General features: G+C 35.9%; 1 protein-coding gene across 1 annotated transcript in view; it reads right to left on the bottom strand.

Moving 5' to 3' along the window:
- Positions 1-2213: 2213 nt before the first annotated feature.
- Positions 2214-21224, bottom strand: part of FAM120B (family with sequence similarity 120 member B) — a 40844-nt gene continuing 21833 nt past the window's right edge. The window contains exons 6-10 of the mRNA XM_010216340.2: positions 12102-12308; positions 8107-8215; positions 6260-6373; positions 4648-4705; positions 2214-2558 (exon numbers count right to left, since the gene is read on the bottom strand). Of these exons, the coding sequence (XP_010214642.2) occupies positions 2546-2558; positions 4648-4705; positions 6260-6373; positions 8107-8215; positions 12102-12308 (501 nt within the window). The 3' untranslated portion in view covers positions 2214-2545. The remainder of the gene's footprint in view (positions 2559-4647; positions 4706-6259; positions 6374-8106; positions 8216-12101; positions 12309-21224) is intronic.

Below are 21224 nucleotides of genomic sequence, written 5' to 3'. Positions count from 1 at the left end.
AAATATGCCTAAAGATAAAAAGGGAGCACCAACAAATGTCTTCCCACTGGTTTCACTCTCAATGATTCAGCCGCTATTTCTATTAAAGTCACAGTCGATTAAATTATTGATGTTAATGAAAGTTCTTTAACCCCTTTCCTGAAAAGCAGCTGATAAATAGCAGCACAATTTTGGTTAACATTTGCTGTGTCTAGAGGAGACAATCAGCAGTAAAGACAAGCAAGGAATATGAATGCTTTTCTTGCATGTTTTCCCTCACAAATATAAAATTCTTCATGTCAAATCCATGCGTCTCTTTTTTCCTCCTCCCTTGTATGGATCCTAAGTATCCCTGTAGCCCAAATATTATGGAAACCCTATCAGACTGCAATATTAAGGCCATTTTCTTGTATGCAATTTACTTCTATAGTCCGTAAGTTTTGTGGTGCTTTGACTAACTTAAAGCCCAACAGGACAGGAAAAGAGCACCTCCATGTTTCAAGTTCATGCTTCTGCGTTGACTCTCTGATTCCTGGTGGGAAACAAACAAAAAAAATTTGGCTTGGAAATAATAGTAATAGTAGCTTCTGCTTATGCTCTAGCATAATTATTACCAATAATTCATAACATACCACAACTAGCACAGCAAAACTCCTACTCTAATTGTATTGAATTTTGGTTGTTCAGGTCAACAGAAATCTTTCCCCATATCAGAACCTAAACTTGGAATTACCAACTGATCTTGGCACACATTCTTTTCAAATACACTATTATATATAATAAGATTCCTGAAACTAGAGAACTTTCATAAAATTCAAACCACATTTTTCCAAAAGAGCTTGAAAAAATAAGAGATTGTACAGTTGCAATCAGTGACAAATCACTGGAAAAAGGAAGCAGGAATGCCCCTGTCATGAGAGGATCCCCAGAATACAAATCAGATATTGTGTTCTGTAACAGTTTTGTCTACTTGAATTTTTAATAGAATCAGCAATGTTGTGCTGTTGCCAGTTTATCTGATTAGCTGGACTACTGCTATATGCAGAGTAGAGTAGAATATATTTATTGGGTTATAGGCAAAATAATACATACTAAGAAATTAGAGTATCATGTATTATGTATGTTGACCATACCATTCACACTGACACAATGTATAAACTAAGCAGAAAAAGATGTATTGACAGTTGACTTAGTTACCTGCACAAGACCCAAAAAACAAAATTAACTAAACATGAATGGACTAATCCCAACAAATTTTTAAATCACTGTACCAGGAGGATTAAAGTTGTACAGTCACTACAGTATTCCTTTTGAAAATAAATTTCAATATTAGACCTAAAATTTACCTTTGAGATATAAAAATAACATGTATTCATGCTAAACACTTCTAAAACCAGATTTAGTTTTGACTGGACATATGTGCTATTCTAAAAATACACAGATCTCCAAAACAGTGATTAAGACTGTTAGACGAGTAATATACCAGTGAAAATTAATGCAGGAAATATGTTACTGTACACTGTGCATTTACTTCTATCCTTAAGACTATCTTACAAGTATAGAGTGAAATCATACTCCCACTAACATCTATCAGTGATGCACCATTGATGTTAATGGAGAAAAGAAATTACCCCTGGTACTCGAAACAATTGCCACTAAAAAAAAAAAAATGCCTTCAAAACGCTTGCTAATTTTCTCTTGATTTACAATTTCATCCAAAATTATACTGGTGAGAGGCTCATGTCAAAGCCAAAGACAGATTTAAGGTCTGACATAAATATTAAATGTTTAGGAAATGTCATATGGAAGGCAATTCTAGATGTTCTTAAAAAGGACACTGCATTTGATGCAGCTTTGAATGACCCCTAACCAAATGAACATTAAAGCTGTAGCAGTTTTGTTTAAACAAAACCAAAAATCTGAAAATTTTATTAGATGTTTTAGCTACACTTTTATCACTTTCTGAGACTGAAGGACATTTTTTTGTTCTTCAGCCTGAGGACATTTTTTTTTTGATCCCGAAGGAATGTGAACACTTAATATAAGGTGTATAATGTAAAAGAAAAGCATGATTATGTGTACAGGACAGATGGACGTTCTCTCACAGCACAGGATGACCCTTAGGTTTATCAGAAGCCTTTTTTTTTTTTTTTTTTTAACCAACTTTCAGGAATAGAACCACACGAATTAATTAAATTTCTGCATAGCCTTTTTGACACATACAATTTCCCTCCGATTTTTGATCATATTTATTTTAGGATTGATTTTCCTAACTGTGTCAACAAGTTTTTTTTGTAAAGGGCTCAAAACAAACACATCCAGAACTTAAATTAGTTAATAACTATTTTATAAAATTCCATACATTTATATCTGTAAGCAATAGGCTAGAAACAAAAAGGATACAAAATAAAATCTAATTGAAAATAGTCATGATAAGTTTCTGATGAGTCTTCCCATAACTGTTCTTGAAACACTGATGAAGTTTTTATGATCTTCAGCACATAGTACTTCATAAAAATATATCTTGTTTTCTTATTCATTTTCATCAACTTTCAGCAATGAGTAGTCATCTGGGCCATCTAAAACACAAAACAGCTGTGAGGAGCCAAATATGATGCACAAACATCACACAACATTCTAGAAACAAAAACACAGTACTCAAAATGCTTATGAAACCAAAGAAAATGTAATACTCTTAATGTGCACCGATATCTTTTATAGCAATCCTTAGCTAGAAATAAGATGAATTTTGCAATGCCTGAAGTCTTGATATCATGACTAGACACTCTTTTCTGGCCGGGTCTACTTAATCTGAAGTTACAGCCTGATGCAGGGTGAGATACTGTGGCCTGTGTTAAGTTGACAGTTAAACAATTGTAATGATGCATATTGGATTTATTGATGTGTTAGTTGTGCAGAGCAACACATACTTTAAACCTTAAACAGGGAAAAATTCTATAAAGCTTAATGCAAGCACAAGTCCTATAGCAATTACTATTTCTATTAACAAGGGTCATGAGATAGTTTTCATATAAGGACCTAATTTTCAAATGCTCATAAAAATAAATTATCTATCAGTACCACAATAAGAAACACAAGCCAGATATAGTTGGTGCATCAATAAAATCTAATATGATAACCATGAAAACTATATGAACAAGATACTAATCAGTGTTATTCAGAATAAAAAGAAAAATAAACCAATACAGCTGACTTTCTAAGATAATAAATACTAAGACTACAGTGCAAGCCCACAGATTTTGCTAAGCATTCTTCAATCAAAGTGATTTCCAGGACTTAAATATTAAATAACTCATTACTAAGTTAAGCTCATTAAGTTAACTTGCCAAAATGAAAATAAAAATCTGTCACACTTCCAGAAAAAAATTATTGTCACATATTTCATAGAGCTTGGCTGCATAGGATATACTGGTATTGAATGATTTGTGCAAAATATGTCTTTCCTGAATGCTAGATTAAGAATTTGGACAAGACAAAATTGCAAATCTGTAGTCTCTGATTCAATGACTGTTAAGCAAGAACCAGGACAAAAATGTGTTAGCTCAATATAGTAAAAAAATCGTTTCTTTTTACTAAAGATTGTAAATAAGAAAGAGGAAAACTTTTAAAAGCTATCTAGAATATTTAATTTTCTCAATAACTAGAGATGCTTTTATGAAAATCTGCAAACCTTATCAGACTTAAAAATTGCATCTCAACATTTTTCCCCTTTCTTTGTATATTCCCTCATTTTTATCCTTAGTCTTTTCTTGTGAGTAGGAACAAGACATCACGCTTTATTTTTTCTTTCATCCCACATTTCCCATACAGAGAATAGAGGTTATTATGTAACTTAATGTACGGGAAAACACTAAAGTACAAAACTAAAGATAGGACGATTCCACAGCACATAAACAGACAGAAAACATCAGTTTTGTAAACATTCACTTGAGTCAATCCAATCCAAAGACTGCTAGAAAGCTTAGAAAATCCTGAAGAAAAGGCTGAAGATGACATAAATGGAGACAATTTTCAATTAGGTTGTTGAGATAGAGACCACTAAGGAGATAACCACAGTCTTAAGTGCGTCATCCATCTTCTAGGTGACCTAAGTGTTGTTGACACTTGATTTTTTTTTTGGGGGGGGGGATATAATTTATATACTTCACAATTTAAAATGGGACTTTTACATAACAACTGCCTAAACTTCTAAACTACTGTTTGAAGACAGCGATTAAGCCAACTTCCTCTGATTATTTTTAACTGAATGCATATGCAAAGAGAAGACCTTAAGAAAGATATTATAACCCCTAAAGCAAAGTTTCTTAAAAAAAAAAAAAAAAGTATCGTACAAGTGCGAAACTACATGCAAAATGTATAAAATTATAAACTCAGGATAATTTAATGATATGACATGCTGGACTTTCTAGTACCAATGGGACAACATAATATTGTAGATATATACTATGCCATACCTGGTTCCCTTAAGTTTTAGTGATTTTGGTCTCATACCAAACATACTTCTAAAATGACAAGAGAAGAACAGGCTAAATATGTGGCTCAGTTTCTCAGCAAAGTTCCTGAGAAGCGGATGCTAGAGACAAAAACGATCTAAATGGTAACTATCCCATCATTTCAATTTGCTGGATCTACAGATATATTCTTTACCGAGGAGGAAGCTCGAATCTTCTCTTCCGTCCTGGATGTCTCAATCTATATTCTCTATCTGGAGGAAACAGGGTATTTTTAATTAACGTTAAAACAAAAATATTCATTTATTCATAATATTACACAAGATAAAATTTATTTATGTTTATGCCAGAAAAAGAACATGACCCCGTCTTGTAAGCGTATGATTACTGGTATATGATTAAGGCTCTTACTTTGAAACACAGGAGGATGAATTCCATGATGGAATTGCTCTTCTTGAACAATTGCTCTTCGTCATCTCATCATGCTCATCTCCATGATGCAATTGCTCAAAGTATTTGGGACATTTTAACACTTAATTCTAGTTGAACTGACAACTTAGGATAATGAATAATGTAAGTCATAGACCACAGTCAGTAAATCAGACTATGTAAATTCGAGAAAGGAAAATAATATATATTATATAAATATATATATATGTATAAATATATAATATATATAGAAAATATATAATATATATAAGTATACATTATATAATATATAAATAATATTATATCTTAATCATTCATGCAGACATTATAAGCAGTTCCATAAAATCTCTCCCATCTCCTTCCCTTATCTTCAGCTGACTTTGTGCTCTTTCAGACGGATTGTCCAATGCCAGTATGAGAATCATTGCCCAAATCACAGAAATTTTTACATAAAGTAGGACAATGCATAGCTAAAATTAGACTTAGATTTTTTTTCTTTTCATTTTTTGCTCTCCTTTGTACATTGTTTTAAATACATATAGTAATATATATGATAACAAAAAGTCAATATTTATCACTTGGAGTATTGAAACGAGTTACAGAAGCACATCTTTTTCAAAAATAACTTCTGTAGTTCTTAGTGGACAGTTTATTTTTAGTTATTTGTGAATTGCAGTAACAAAGTGATGCAAAACAACATGGTGTCCAATGCTAATTAATGAAATTTCATCTAGGAATAGGCTATATGGCCCTATATACACTGAGGAAAAAACGTATCCTACTTAACCTGTGTTCAAACATATTTTGAAATCAGTTTAGTTCGAGTTGAAGGGAATAGAAACTGTGATGAAAAACAGATTTTGAAACAGAATTTTACTTTTTAAATATTGTTTAAATATTGTTTAAAAACAATAAATTCAATAATAAAAATATGTGTAACCTACGAATGATAATGATGACATTCCTCAACATGGGGCAGTTGGAGAACATGTCTAAGGCATACACTTACTGTAACAGCATGCAAACAATGTGTTGGAAGGCACAACAAGTACGCGAAAAATGAGGCAGCCTTTCCACCACACAGTATTTTATCTTGATCTAAGTGAATGTTCTCAAGTCGACAGGCAGCACTTACTGCTAGAATCCCTTACCCAGCATTTTTATAAAGCATTAAGCTCAGATCGAAGTTTCTGCTAACAGTAGTGCATAACTATAACTGACACAAAACAGGTTTTACTTCTGAGTCCTGTGGCTACAGGATAACCTCATACATACAGATGGAAACTGCAAAAAGAAACAGAGCTATTACAGTTTTGATAGAGACAATTCCAAATGTACATGCATGTTTTTTTCTTTTTCTTTCCCTTTTTTTTTTTTACCTTGTGGTTGAGGGCCTCTCCATGTGAACCCTCTCATCTGATTATGATATGGAGGAACAAAAGATGTTCTGTGTGTTTGCTGAAAGCTGGGCCTGTGTTCTCTTTGTTGTGTTCCTGAAAAACAGTATTTACTAACTGATTCTGACTGTGTATAAGATTAAATGAAAAAAAAGATAGAGGGAATTTTCTTCTTTGATAAACGTAACTTCTTAGATTTATGCCAAAATACTCATGTGAAATTATGACTTCTACAAACTACAGTTTGCCTAATAAGTATGGTTCTTGTTCTCATTTCCATCTGTGCTCATCAGAGTTACAAGCTGTTAACAAATGTATTTACAAACCAGATGGAAATTTTGTGACACAGATTTGGAGATTACAACCATTTAAAAGAAATGGAAATCTTTGTCCAAATTTGAACCACAAATCATAATGAAAAAGGTTAACTATAGTTCTAAAGCAATAGCAGATGTTAACAGGGTCTGGTACCGTAAATCACCATCAGGTACTTCTAGTGCTAGGCATGGTCTAATACCACATCAGAAGTATTGCTGCCACATGACGCACTGCACTGAATAAGCAGAAAATCATTCTGTCTGTTGTAATTTGCCCAAGTAATTCTGAATGGGTAATTTTTATCTTGAAGACTGTACAGCAGATCAAGTATTAAACAGGTAGTAAACATAAAATCAGTGCAAACAGTCATGTGACATTCAGCTAATTCACCCATAATGTAATCATCTGCTTATGCCTGAAGCAGATCAAATTTGTAGTGTTAGGTGATCCTGTTGAGCACAGACCTGTAATTAATGAATGCAGAACCAGAGGTCCAGTAATGGTAGAGAATTAAAATATACAACAACACAAACAAATAAAAGGGCCCACAGCCAGGCTATCTTACAGTCTTTCCTTCAAAGGTTACCAAAAACCTTCTCTCCTCTTGCATAAAAACAACACTCAAGTTTAAAAAGGGAGCTAATGGCCCCCTCCATGCACTTCTCTGCAAACACTAGCAGAAGCTGATGGCATCATTAAATTTTTCTTAATTAAGAAAGACCAGCACACTATACCCACATTTTCTTATCTATATTTCAATAATAAAGAGGCAGGAAGTAGTAACAGCTTTTTAAAATAGTAATGATAGCATTTTAAAATCTATTAGTTGTAACTAAAATGATGCCAATTTACTCTGAAGCCACAAAAGCCTCAAAGTCAGGCTGATATGTGAATGATGCTCAAAGCCTTTTAGAGGTCTTTTCCCCCCAAGTTAGGCTGAACTGGTGGGAAGACTAGTACCTTTAGAAAACCAACTGTTAATTTTGGAAAAAGATAAGCAAGTCTTAGGCAAAAAGCCCTTCTCCATGTTGCCCAAAAGCTTGCCTGTATATTTTTAACTGCATCAGTCAGCCTTGTAAAGAATGCTCTCCCTTTGCTACCTTACTCAGGCCTTAAACTACCATGACTAAAATTGCTCCCCTGAGGGAAAGGAACAAAAAAACCTGAGTCATTTATATGTCTGAGTCTGCTATAAAATAACTTTAGTCACTAAATAAATAACAGCAGTGTTTCTGTCAGTTTGCAAAATTTTATTTACTGCATACATCTCAGTAACAAGGTAGCTAGAGGAAAAAATATATATTACATATATATATATATATACACACACACACAATATATATATATATATTTATCCAAACTTTTTTTTTTCACATCTTTGGTTTCTCAGAGAAAGATCTTACGATTTAAGTCAGCTTGACAATCTGCCTGGGGTAATGCTGCTGCTGTTAAAGGATAATTGAATTCATCAATATCCTGGCTTTATTGAGGAAAATTACCATGTTACCAACCTGTGATAATTCCATTCCCTCTCTGTCTGCTCTGGATTATTCTGTTCTTCGCCATGCAAGCCTTGCAAACGAGAGACTTGAGGTTCTGGAAGGGTGTGTGCAATGACTCCTGCAAACAGTTAGGTTAGAATCAATGACTGTTTTGCCTGTCTCTCTTCAGGTGTAGCACAAATCAATCACACTTACAATTTAATAAAATAATTTTCTTAGCCCAGGCTCATATATGCTTGAAAGTGCTAAATCTGGTTTGCATTTTTCAAGAAACCAAACATTTTGTATCAAAAAAGGATTCTTGAAGGGGTGAATAGGTGTACAGAGGGAATGTATTTTGTGTTTCCCTCTCAGTGAAGTTTGCTTTTCTGCTCTGCTCACATCCACAAATCACTTGCTCCCTGTTATACCACCTTGCATCTGCAGATATACCTAACTAGACGTTTAACAGCAATACCTCACACAGAGATGGTTTAGGCCTCCAGACAAGGAGTGATGAACTGATGGAAAAAGCATCAGTGAAAAACAGAATATCTTATCTTAAGCTCGTACATCACAAATGAACTTTAGCACACAATAGCAATAAATCAGTCATAATTCCAGGTATTTGTTGATTGATAAAGCATAACTTAGTCTAATGCAAGGTAGAAGAATTAAATGTTTCTTTTAGGAAGAAATGTTGTACTTTTGTCAAAATGACAAGCTGAAGCTACTTAAAGATCCAATATTAAGAGATGTGGCACATCCTCAAACTGATTTCAGGGAGCTTTGAAGGTCTGTCAGATCTGAGAAACATTTTTCTTCTTTTATTGATTTGTACTGAACATCTGGGTAGATTGAAAAGAGTTGGCAAAAACTAGATTTTTTTGACCTATGCCATAATATGTGATTTTCATAAAGTCGAACTAACTTTTACCAGCATGTTAATGCTCTTTTTTAATAACCGAGACTTGGGAGAGAGGGGAAAGGATTACGTAGTAAGGTAAAAGACCTATAGGTATCAAGACTGCAGCAAATTTCTGTTTCTTAAACAAAAGTAGAGTCTGAACTCCTGAAACATTCATTAAACTTTCTAGTATAGTTTTTGAGTTAACAAACTTCCTTAGAGATAGGACTTTACGCACAACTCATGGATGATTTTTCTTTTTCACACAAACTAAGTACAGTCAGTGACAAACTCCCACAAACACTAATGGGAAAATCCTTTCATTATATTTTTGTCAGAATAAATTCAGACTGTGTTTATGAAGGTTGGAAGAAAGACATGATCAAGAAAGGACAAAAACATATCTTCTACGTTTATCCCATTAAGTAATTTGTTTTTAATTTAAAAAATGGATCACGAACATACCCCATTATTGAGAAGCACAATAAAAAGCTAATTAAGTGATAATATCATTGCCTCATTGCCTTATGAGATTATTATATCCAATCTGCTGTTTGGATAAACAAACTAACATGATTACTCTTATGGAAAACAGAGAACTAACATAATATAAGCTTAATACATTAAAAAAGGCGAGATGCCTCTGTTTTTTATTCTTATCTATCTGAGGCCTTCCACTTTTTATCTTTAGCGACTACTAGGGCTACATAGAGCTGAGTTACAGAAAAACTTGCTGGCAAATACATCAACTGCATGTAATTCATACATATCTTTTGGTACAAGGATCATTGTGAAATAAACCCTAAAACGTTTTAAAATTGCTGGTATAAATACAAGTATCTAACTATCTAAATATCTAAGTATCTGTACTGTACTTTTTATAAAGCTATTCAGTGCATTTAAACCCATCATAATTAAAACAGCAATGATTCTGAGATCTCCTGAATTCACTGATATAATGCATAACACTGTACAGATCCTATGCACATAGAGGAAAAACCTCAGGAGTCATCAGGAAACAGCAAAAGCAGCAACGTTTTTCTAATGTTTCCAATAACAAAGCATCCCACATACAATAACTTTGTTTCTTCTGGATACACTACTGCAGCTATCAGCAGATTAGATTTATGATGCTCAAGAGTAGATTATTAACAAACAAGTGGTGAAAGATCTTGGCTTCCGGTGCTACATTAAGCTCTGCCAGGAACTAAGTACCAATTGTATTTATTAAAGTTGAACTTACAATAGTTGGAACAACAAATTGCACATCATTGTTGCTTTGACAGGGTCCCCAGCTCCAAAACAGATTCTTGCCTTTCAAACTGATAAGATGCAAAGCTGTTTTTAGTCTGGGAACTATCTCTGCCATATATGTACCATAAAACCATAACTAAAAAAGAAGAAATATTCAAGCTACTCTAAAAATTCACAGGACTAGACAGTATTTTTTCCACAGCAGAACAGTTTGTCTTGGGTTTGTTTAGACTGGAATATTAGGCTTTTGAAAACCCCAGCTTAGATATATTAGCTGGTCAAGTAAATCTTCAGGCATGTTGCAGTGATCTAAGAATCTTCCTTCATCTCCCTTCTAAGACATGTTAAAAAGTAACTTTAACTTGACCACATCAGGATTTTCAATTGTCAGCTAAAAATGCTAGATATCATTTAAGAAAACCTCTTAGTCAATATCAACTTTATTCAGACGCAGATACATATTTTAAAGGTAATTCTCTAACCTGGATTCTATACAAATTGAAAAGAAGTTGCTGTTTCACATGGACATATATGGTTTTCTATTGTTCCATTTATTCTTTACACTCTCTGTTATTCTGTCCCAGCCCTGCATGAAAACCTATATGAACCAATGGCCCAATCCAAAACCCAGTGAAATCAACAGAACAACCAGTGGGAACTACAGAACTTGGGTAGGAGCTATGGTCCTATTCATGTGATTGACTCAATATGGAAAGGATTATCCTCCTCTTCTGTGCTGGAAACACACACATTCCACCCACCCACATGCATTCCCCTCATCACTGATTCAGGATGGAATCCAACTGGACACAAAATCAGAAAGGGAAACCAATTATACAAAAATTGGTATTAAATGCATGAGATCAAAATCTTTCAAAAACAAAAACTTTTTTTTTTCTTTGTAATTACTACATTTGAATGTGAGGTGATATGCGTAACAAGTTGTAACATTTTTAAGGTAATTTTTTCAACAATTAAGCGGTGCAGAGTGCTGCCTTCAGGAGATACATGAATCTAAGGTCTCGTGTGCCTTCTACGCAGATTGAGTACAGCCCTCTCCCGGCTCCTTTCAATGTGCTCTGTGCTGGTGAGGCACAAGCCTGGTCTGGAGGCTTCAGACATGTATAATCCAGACTTTGCACCCTGCCCCTGAGATTGGACATGATACCCACCTCATGCAGCTCTACCTGGTGTCCAGGTCAGACCTGGCTCATGCCTAGCAAGACCCTGACAGTATCTGTCTGCCCTTGCCTATACAGATGTGCTTTAAATCATATTGATTTAAGTAACATAGGATGCCAACTGTACAAATTACCAACTTCTGAAAAATTACTGCCCAGTAAATACGAAAAGACATGGAAAGATACTCAATATGATTCTCAAATACACCTATATATATTCATGTTTCACACTGATTTCCAGTTCCTCTTGGAATGCACCTATCAAACTTTAGTCTCCTTAATACATTTAAAAACACACTCAAGCACTTTAAAATTTTCACTCACTATGTTTGTTTAACGAAATTCTTAAGATTTTACCTAAAATTTTGTGCAAAAGTATTTCATTAACATCTTCATATCAGAAAATTGTTACAGTCACTATATTTTTTGTAATGGATAGTCAGTTTAATACTTCTTTTACTATTATCTTCAAAGCAGTGGAAATCAAAATAAAGGTAAAAAAAAGCATCCTTCCTAGTCTCAACATTTCTATTTTCTTTTTTTTTATTATTTTTTATTTTTCAGAGAGGGTCTAGGAAAGATGAAATAGGAATAAGAAAGAGAGGAAAATGAAATAAAGTCTGTAATGGACAGGTACATTTTTCCAAGAATACAAAAGTATATAAGGGGATATGATTACTCACATTGCCTTCCAAAAGCTCCTCCAAAGAGCATCCGCGATGTGACTGCTGATACTTTTCTTGAAAAAGTTTCCCATCAAACATTTTCCATGGCATCAAATCATCCATTCTGAATGGAAAGCCACAGGCACTGTTGGCCATGAGCAAAGTTGTAAGGCCACGAATAAAAACAGCGCCAAGATGCACAGCCCTGGAGTCCACTTGTGCAAGCTGTCAACATGAAAAAAAAGAAATACACTCCACAAATTAAGGAATGTAAGTGACCTTACCATGTTACTGAAACATGCAAGGAACAGAACAAATGCTAAACAGACCCAAAACTGTGAGAATGATGCTCATGGGGCATCTTGTACAGATGTCCTCTATTCCACAGCTCTAAAGCACTTTGTAGAATTCATCAATGGATTCTGCATGAAGTTTTATTTATTAAAGGAAGTACAAGTTTGTTTTAACAAATAGGATACCACACACTTTTTTTTTAAGACAGATACACTCTGAATGAAAACTCAAAGAGAAAAGGAAAATTAATCTCTGCAGTATTTCTCAAACATTAACATTAAATTCTCTACAAGGAATCCGTTAGTGGAATGTAAAACATTAACTGGGAGTATAAAGTGTTACATATAAAGCTATCCATTGACCTTCCACAGTTACAGCCCTTAGAGATCATTTAAATTATAAGTTCTGACAGAACTAAGTTCATTGTGCCCAGGCTTCAGAAGTATTTTAAATATTCTAAAATCTTCCTTGACTGCAATTTAAAGGCCAAATTATTTCTCCTTAACATGGATTTCTTCAGAAGAAATACTGGAATGGTATGACAAAAGCCAGAAAATATAAAATGCGAATCTCAACAAGACAATTAAAACTTGCAGCCAAAATAAACTTGATGGGTGATTTTAAAATCCTGCTGTGGCAGGATATGGCCAACTATAAAACCTTGAATCCAGTAAGGGGAAAACTTCAAGTAGTGTAAGCACACACAGCTCCTCATGGGTGGATGCCTCTTCCACAGCCTGTGCTGCTGCAGTCTGTCAGGACCAGGAGGACCTCCTGACACCACTGCCATCAACACAGTAATCTGCGGCAGGACTTCAGTTTTCTTTTTTATTAAACGATTATGCAAAACTGGTTCCTGTGATAGGGTTTCCCTAGCCACAGGTAAAGGGCAGTGGGGTTCTGTTAAACCCACTTGAAAAAATGAGGTGTACCTCTACCTGCATTTCGATCCACGGTGTGGAAACAAAAGAGGATCTAGAACTGTTGTTGCTGGCAGAAGATACCAGGGAACCCTGCAGGAAGAACTTCTGCCTCTAGTGATTCTTGGAGAGGCCCTGATGACCCGCAGGGTACCAAACCAAAATGACACTCAGTACCTGAAACACCTCAGCACAGACAACTGACATAACCACAGACATCCCAATAAATGCTACAGCTCCAGCTAATCTGAGAGGTTACTTGAAAAAATGAAAGGCCTGTTGCCTATCCTTCACTGGCTGGGGCACTTCATACTTGAGAAAGGGGAAACCTTGCCTCCCCACCATTTAAAATAAAAATACTTGCAGCACAAGGTCAGGCTAAGAGTTTTAAGAGGTTACTACTTCCTTTGAACGCAAGTCATCATTTTACCAGCTGAGACCGGTAACTATATGCAGATTCAAAAACTCATCTACCTTCAAGCAGAGCAGGTTTTTGCAAACTGCCACTGAACGATGCTGAAAAGTACTTAAATATGGAATGTGGTTTAAGTGAACCAGTATTATTTGTACCAGGGAGACCATAAGAGTGCACACAACCAGTTATTATGTTGCAGCTGAGAGATTCTTACACTGCATTTAATAGATGGCTTCTATCACCTCATCAAATCTCATGTCCAGATAAGAAGACTTGCTCATGTCATAACAAGCTTTAAAATTAAATCTGCTTGCTTTGTGGTCTCAAGACTAAGGCTTTATGGGAGGAAGTACAAAGGAATATTCAGAACTCCCTTTTTTTGTAAACTAATTCAGCTAAAGAATTCTTTCAGAGTTTAAACACCCTGGTCTCCTTTGCAATCAGCAATTTGAACTTCAAGCATCTTCAATAAAATATCTTCCTGCACTCTGACAATTAACGAAACAGAAATGCTGAACTAAAATTACCAATAAAGTCCAAGAGTGACTGTCACATACCAACCTGTTAAAGCAAGCTTGCCAAAATTTGTATCAACATGACTTCTACTACCAATATTCCTACAGATCAGTCGAAATAACAGAATGAAATTCTCTCAGTACAAAAGAGAGTATTCTCTCACTGAATTATCAGTTTGTACTGATAAAGAATATCATTGCTGAAAACAGATTTTCATAAAGAATAACTAACGCAGTTATTTTCAGCTGCTGAAAATAAAATAGTAAATGCTGTTCATCTGTATCAAGCATTCTGCAACCTTCTAATTTGAACGCTCTATTTAGTATTGATTCATACCTTTCTTTCCTGCACTGATAAAAATATATTGTTACTATTTTTTTTGTTTAATCCCACTGATAGCAATGATATAAAACAGCTGTTGGAACAGATCACTAATACTACATGAGGGTGCTGGATGCCATCTGGGCCACAAATCTTTACAGAGTTCTGTTCTGAAAGCTCTATGCCTACACCCAACATAAATACGTGCCCAATTTTTTTTCAATGATGTTACTCAAATTGGTGCAAAACAAATGCATACATATTTGCAGAACAAGGGTCTAAATGAAACTTGAAAAATACTGCGTTTGAAGGTTATGCACAAAACAGCAAACACACAAGACAACCTTGAGGTTGCAATCTGAACACTATTCAAGCTGGAGATCAGTGTAGTACCTTCATTATTGATTCTAACACCTGCTGATGCCTATGTGAAATGAAAACTGAGCTACCAATGCAACTCTAGTACTTTCAATGATGGTGGTGACGTACTGTTTTAAAAGGTAAAAGAATATTTTACAGCTATAACGTTTCATTTTTTAGGAGTATCAATCAGAAGTTTGTGGAGCAGCAAAGTAAAGGGGTGGGAGGCTTGTGGATTTTTAATGGAAATCAATACTGGCTAGAGCGAGGCAAGAGCTATCAACAGCTCCCTCTTTATTTTAATAAGACAGGAAATATATTCACTAAAGAGTATTTTCTACTTTCCATGCCTGGCAATGATAAACAAAGAAAATGAAAGCACAGCGAGCCTGTAACAATGAGCCAGTGCACATGGCAAACCACAGACTTGCTTTGCCATGGGAATGCTCACAACTGCTTGGCGTCTGCAATGCAAAGACGTCACGATGAGGATAAACAGAAAATTCCTAAAGAAAAGGAGGCTTGCCTTCCAGGGCATTACACCCTAGAGATTACTCCTTGTTGGAAACCGTGTCTGTTCTTTTTCCTATTTTTATAAATTTGGGACCCAATGAATCATGTGAGATACACTCCTGTGATCCTGCTGCTGCTACTCCTACCACCAGCTGATGACATTTGTGCAAGAGAGGCAGGGAGTGCGTGAGAACGGTTCCTCCTGCACCAGCTGCTGGTACTGCGCTCCTGCTGCTGCTCCTACCAACAGCAGCTTCCCACCGTCTCAGGGTTTTGGGAAAAAAGATTACTTGTCCTATCTGACAACATTAGCTGGAGATGAGAACTCTGGAGTTCGTGGTCCCCTATAATCATTGTGAGAGAGGTTGCTGATATGGTCCTTAGAAGGCCTGAGTTGAACTGGGTAACCATACTCGAGACAGCAATGCTAAAATACCCATATCGCTAACGTGAAACATTTTTGAGAACAATTTGAGACATGCCTTTGCTAGAAGGGACACCATCATAGGTTTTCTCATGCCATATCTTTTACTGCTTTATGAACAAAGAGCTTTATCTTGTGCAACATGAGTTCAGGCTGCTCTTTGTGCTCATGTTCACTGATCTCAGAAAGATGCTTCACAAGTGGGAAAGTGTTCATGGGGAACAGTTTACAAATCTGGACCTACAGACTGTCTCTTGCTGAAGAATATTTACTTGCAGGAAAAAATATCATGTATCTTGAATACAAAATGCAAATCTCTAGTTCCAATTATGTCTAATAAAATACTTCAAAACATTTTCAGAACGGAAACATATCTTAACATTTTAAAGAAGCTTTTTTTTTTTAGTTCTCTGGCATCTCTTTGTAGATTTACAATTGATTTTGTAAGAGAAGTGCAAACTCTATATACCTCGAAAGCAGCACAGGTTGTTTTCAGGAATATACTCCTCCACTGATTACTCTGTGGAGTTTTGAGGGTTTGAATTCAAAAGGATGAACAGGCTTTACCATACTCAGAACGTATGGGCAAGTGGTGAGCAAGTGGCTCACATACTTCCTGTCTAGACAAGAAGAAAGGTAAAGGTATGATGACATATATTTATATTCCTTTACTTTTACTACTTTATGCCTCATCCATACCATGATGCACTAAACATTACGTATCATTTAAGAACTCATTTAGCAGGATTTTTAATTGCATTCTAGGGACATACTAACAGTTTTTTTTTTTTACATTGAAACTTTCAATTTACATTGAAAGCTTCTATTTCTTTCTTTTATAAAAAAGGAAACCCAACAGTCAAGGGCGGGTTAGCACTTGCTAAATGGTGGTTAAAATTAATCAATTGAAGAAGGATAATTAAAGCCACTGAAATCTGATCCAAGCAATAAACTGCTGGAATTCAAGTGATGGTGATCAAAATCTGCGTATTTTCCTAGCTGAACCGGTTCTTTTTAGATCCATTTGAACTCAGTCAGTTTATTATTAGTACACTACCGCATGTAACACCTCCCTCAAACCCACCTCTATCTTAAATGATCAAATATTTAACTATGGACAATATATGCTTGAGCAATAAAGGCAGCAGGTAGATCCTATCTTAGGAACTTGTCATTAAAACTACAAGTTTTAGCTTTGCCCTTCATGAAGATTGCTGGAACAGGCTGCGTTTTAAATATAGACAGATGAACTGTCAATTGACGACAACTTCACTAATGTTAAATTCTCTACAGTGGAACGAATCGCAAAATAATTTTTCTCAACCAACAGACAAGAGTCCTTTCCTGAATTGTAGATCTCTCTGCTTCCAGCCATTAGTGTAAATTCCCAGTGTACGCTGTCATATATGCTATAAACCAGGGGCACTGGAACTATACCCTTTGCTCTGTAGTGAAGACAAGCTAAAATGGGGCAGAAAATAGTCTATACTAGAGGTTTATACCACTCTGATCACTGCTGTGGACAACCATCTGCAGCCACTTTGTCTCAAAAATTCTTTTGTAAACTACAAATCACCCTGACAACAAAATAAAAGTTGTTCTAAAGAACTTCTGATCTAAATAGCCACAAAAATTTGTAACCAGTGAAACTATTAGGAAAAATCAACAATTCAATACATAGATGCTAAATTTTGTTAGAAGTCCTATACAGATGCACTCTTTCAGAAATAAACTGACCTCAGCCTGCTGAAACAGTGCTTTTCATAACATCAAATTATTATCAGAGTAGTCACACGGGTTCTCTACTTTTACCTCACAGTTGATCTACTTAAGCTGTCCTGAGTGTCTCCCTAAATAAATGCAACTTGTTTACATGATGGCTTGAGTTTCTTGTATATTCTTTTTTTTTTTTTGAGTTTTTTTTTCAGCTAAGGCTTCCTACATTTGTTATCCAACAGAAGCAGGGAAAGATTTGAGACCCACATGCATTCTTAGCAATAAGCAATGCAAAGCTACTCCTTCATAACACTAGCTCCTCACTTATTGAAAGTTGGCATTATGCATGAAATCATGCTATTCAACATCTTTTCCAACCCGGAGTATTTGAAATTCCAATGGCTGTTTGTAATCCTGTCTGCTCAATGGCTGCATCAGGGAAATGAAAATTGTGGCAGCAGCGGTGACGAATTTAAGAAATATTATCCTACAAAGATAGGCTGGTAAAACTGTAACTTTAGCTGGCATCAGTCAACTTTATGCAACAGCTTGCTGGCTGTGTAGCATTTCAGCTACTTCCTTGACCTGTCAAATTGAAGGAGGGGAGAAAAGCCAGTATTTTGAAAACATGATTAAGGTTTATTCTGATAAAAGCCTATAGCTTAAGTTAAGCTCTTCCTGCTTAAACAAGGTGAGTGCAAAGGAAGTGAGGATTGAAAAGAGGAGGCAGTCCTGTGAGGGCATCTGCAGCAACAGAAACTAGAAAAACGAGTTCTTAAATGTTTCTAATGCCTTACAGTAAATATTTAACAATAAACAGCTCAACTGTTTGGTGTTTATATGTTGAGGAAGGTTTATTTACTGTGTTTTATCAGAGTTTGACGTAAAATGATACTTCTGTGTAATAACAGTGTTATTTATTTTAAACCATAATCCTCAACAAAGTGAACCTAAACAAAGCTTCAAATATTGCTTTTTCCTTTAAGTATCTTGCAAAATAATAACAAAAAATAGCACTGCTAATTAATCCACAACCAGGTAAACATTTCATTCAACTACAAATTTCACTTTTAGATTCTTGTTTCATTCTCAAAAATATCTATCAGAGCTCTTAATTATATCCACAACAATACTTAGCATATCTGTGATTTCTGTGATATCACCGGATAACAAAATTATGAGATGAGATACTCTCAAAACTCAAGTATCTGTAAACAGTTAGGTAATGGACATCACAGTAGGACTTGCAGAAAAGATCAAACTAATCATTATTTTTCTTATTTTAACTATAATTTTACCATTGTTCAACTCTGATATAAAATGATTACTGACCTAATGACAATCCATAAAGCATGTGACATTTATACATCATTTGCATAAATTTGGAGTTGTATTGATCAGACTAATCACCTGATTAACTGTGACCCATGCAGCCATATACTTCCAATAGAAGTAAATTGGTTCATTAAGTTTGTATCATCTTTATATACAGACACCTGTGTTTTTTGGTGACATCTTTGAACCTTGTCACTGTCCTCTCATGGATAACATTGAACTTACTCGATAGAAAAATTTATCTCTCTTGACTGTTTTTTTTTCTCCATACATTAGTTAAAAATAATGAAATTACTGAAGCCCATAGAAGGCTTTCTAACTCTTATTACATACTTCAATATTCTACTATACACTGACTAGATCCTTAAGTAAAACCAATAAAAGCAGAGGTTTTCTCTGCCATTACCTGCATCTTGATCATCCTCCTGATCCAAAATCCTTACCTCCTCCTTACTCTAGCCCTTTTTGCTGTGTCTAACCAGAGGCCTGCTCCCTGGAACAGTTTGAGGAGTAAAAATTGGGTCATCAGCACAACTGCTCACCACAGTGTCCTGGGCTACCTGTGCCAACGCAGCGTGCTCGTTCACAGCAGCAGACTATACTGGCAAATGATGACTGTTCAGGCATACAGAAGTCCAGGGTGCCACTACATGGTCTCTTTTTTTTTTTTTTTCTCTTTTCTGGTGTTTTGCAAAACCTTTGCATGGATTAAGGCACCATCACAATTATCAGAAAATTCTGAATGACTGCTAAAATTGTCCAGGGTTTAATTAACCAAGCTTAAAGTGCATGTTCCTTCCCCCAGTCAGGCTAGATGTTTATGATCTAGTTAACTGTCTTGATGTATAACTATCCTTCTCCAAGCTGTTTAAGTACAACTTTCTAAGGGCCTGTTCTATTTCCCATCAGAAAGACCAGGAAATATATGAGGTGAATGCATAACAACCTAGCTGGATTTCACATGCCTTTTTAGTTAATATGCATATGCTTCTTCTCAGCAGCCCTATTCCATGTCCTAGTACTAAGGTCTGGTGTCAGTATAGATAAGTTGAATAAATTTCAATAAATTTGCCTATAACTCATATTTAGCTTGCTCACTCCCACTAAGTTTTTGGAGGTAATGCGTGAATACCTTTATAAATGTGGCCTTTATTGTCCCTGAGTTTTGTTTCATCAGTTTTATAATAAAACATAGGTAGAACTGATTAAAGACTAATGAAGTCTTGGGCTGCTAAGATGCAGTGCTGGTAAGGACTATATAACACAGCTGCACATGTTAAAATGTATAATTTTTCTCTGAACACAGGTTCATTGCTTCATAAAGTGCTGCTTTAACCATGTCTCAACTATGATTCAGTAAGTGCCATATAAAATTATCAGAAAATAAAGGTGCAAGAAGGAATATATATGCAATAAAATTCATATTTTAATGTTAAAAATATATTTAAAAAATTAATAGAGCACTTTTGATTTAAGAACTTCTGTTATTATTTGAGACTATCGGGTTGCATGAGTGTTATATGTGAGAACTAGAACAAAAGTAACAAGTGAACAATTTGCCCAAAGCAACAGGAAATAACAGGTAGGAGTGAAAGTCACCATTTTGACTCAACTCCTGACAATGACACCCTACAAGGATACACTTGAAGGGAAAGGGAAACAACCAGCTCCTGGTCACCCTTACTGTCTCCAAGACCTTCAGGACGAGCACTTCTACTGCAGCAGTTTGACAAACACCAGTACATGCTATGAAGCACTACACGCCGGCAAGGCTTGCTGTATCTCCCTTCTCCACCCACCTACGAGTGGCTCGTTAGGTCACTTCAGAGAACGCCTGTGCTTCTCCCAAGCTGCACAGAGCCACCTGCTCCCGCGGCCGCGGCAGGTGCTGGCGAGACGCTGCTTCCCGATGGCACCGCAGCTCCGGGGCCCCCGCGGGCTCCGCACCACCTGCCGCGGGGCACCCCTCGGCCTTGCAGGCCCCACGCGGGCCGCGCAAACGCTACCGGCAGCCGCAGGTGCGGCCTGCTCCTCCCGGCACGCGGCCCGGCCTAGGAGACGCCAGCTGCTTGCCTTGTGAGTAAACGTACACTTTGACCAGTGCAAAACCTGGCAGGAAAATGTCAGTTGTTGACAGAAATTAATAACTGCCTTCTCTGAAAAAAACTGTCCCTGACTCTTTCAACGTTGTCAGTTTGTCTAATCAATATTTTGGGAGGGTTTTATTACTCTTTAGTTCACCTTCTGCGATATTACCGAGCATGGATTAAAAAGTAACAGTAAAAAGTAACAGTGTTATCTGAAATTGCAGATTGTCTTTTACCATA

The sequence above is a fragment of the Tinamus guttatus genome, unplaced genomic scaffold, assembly GCF_059628265.1.
Source record: "Tinamus guttatus ecotype Peru unplaced genomic scaffold, ASM5962826v1 Tinamus_guttatus_pri_ptg000601l, whole genome shotgun sequence".
Taxonomy (NCBI): Eukaryota; Metazoa; Chordata; class Aves; order Tinamiformes; family Tinamidae; genus Tinamus; species Tinamus guttatus.
The sequence above is the reverse complement of the archived record's forward strand: the minus strand, read 5'-3'. Positions and strand labels throughout refer to the sequence as shown.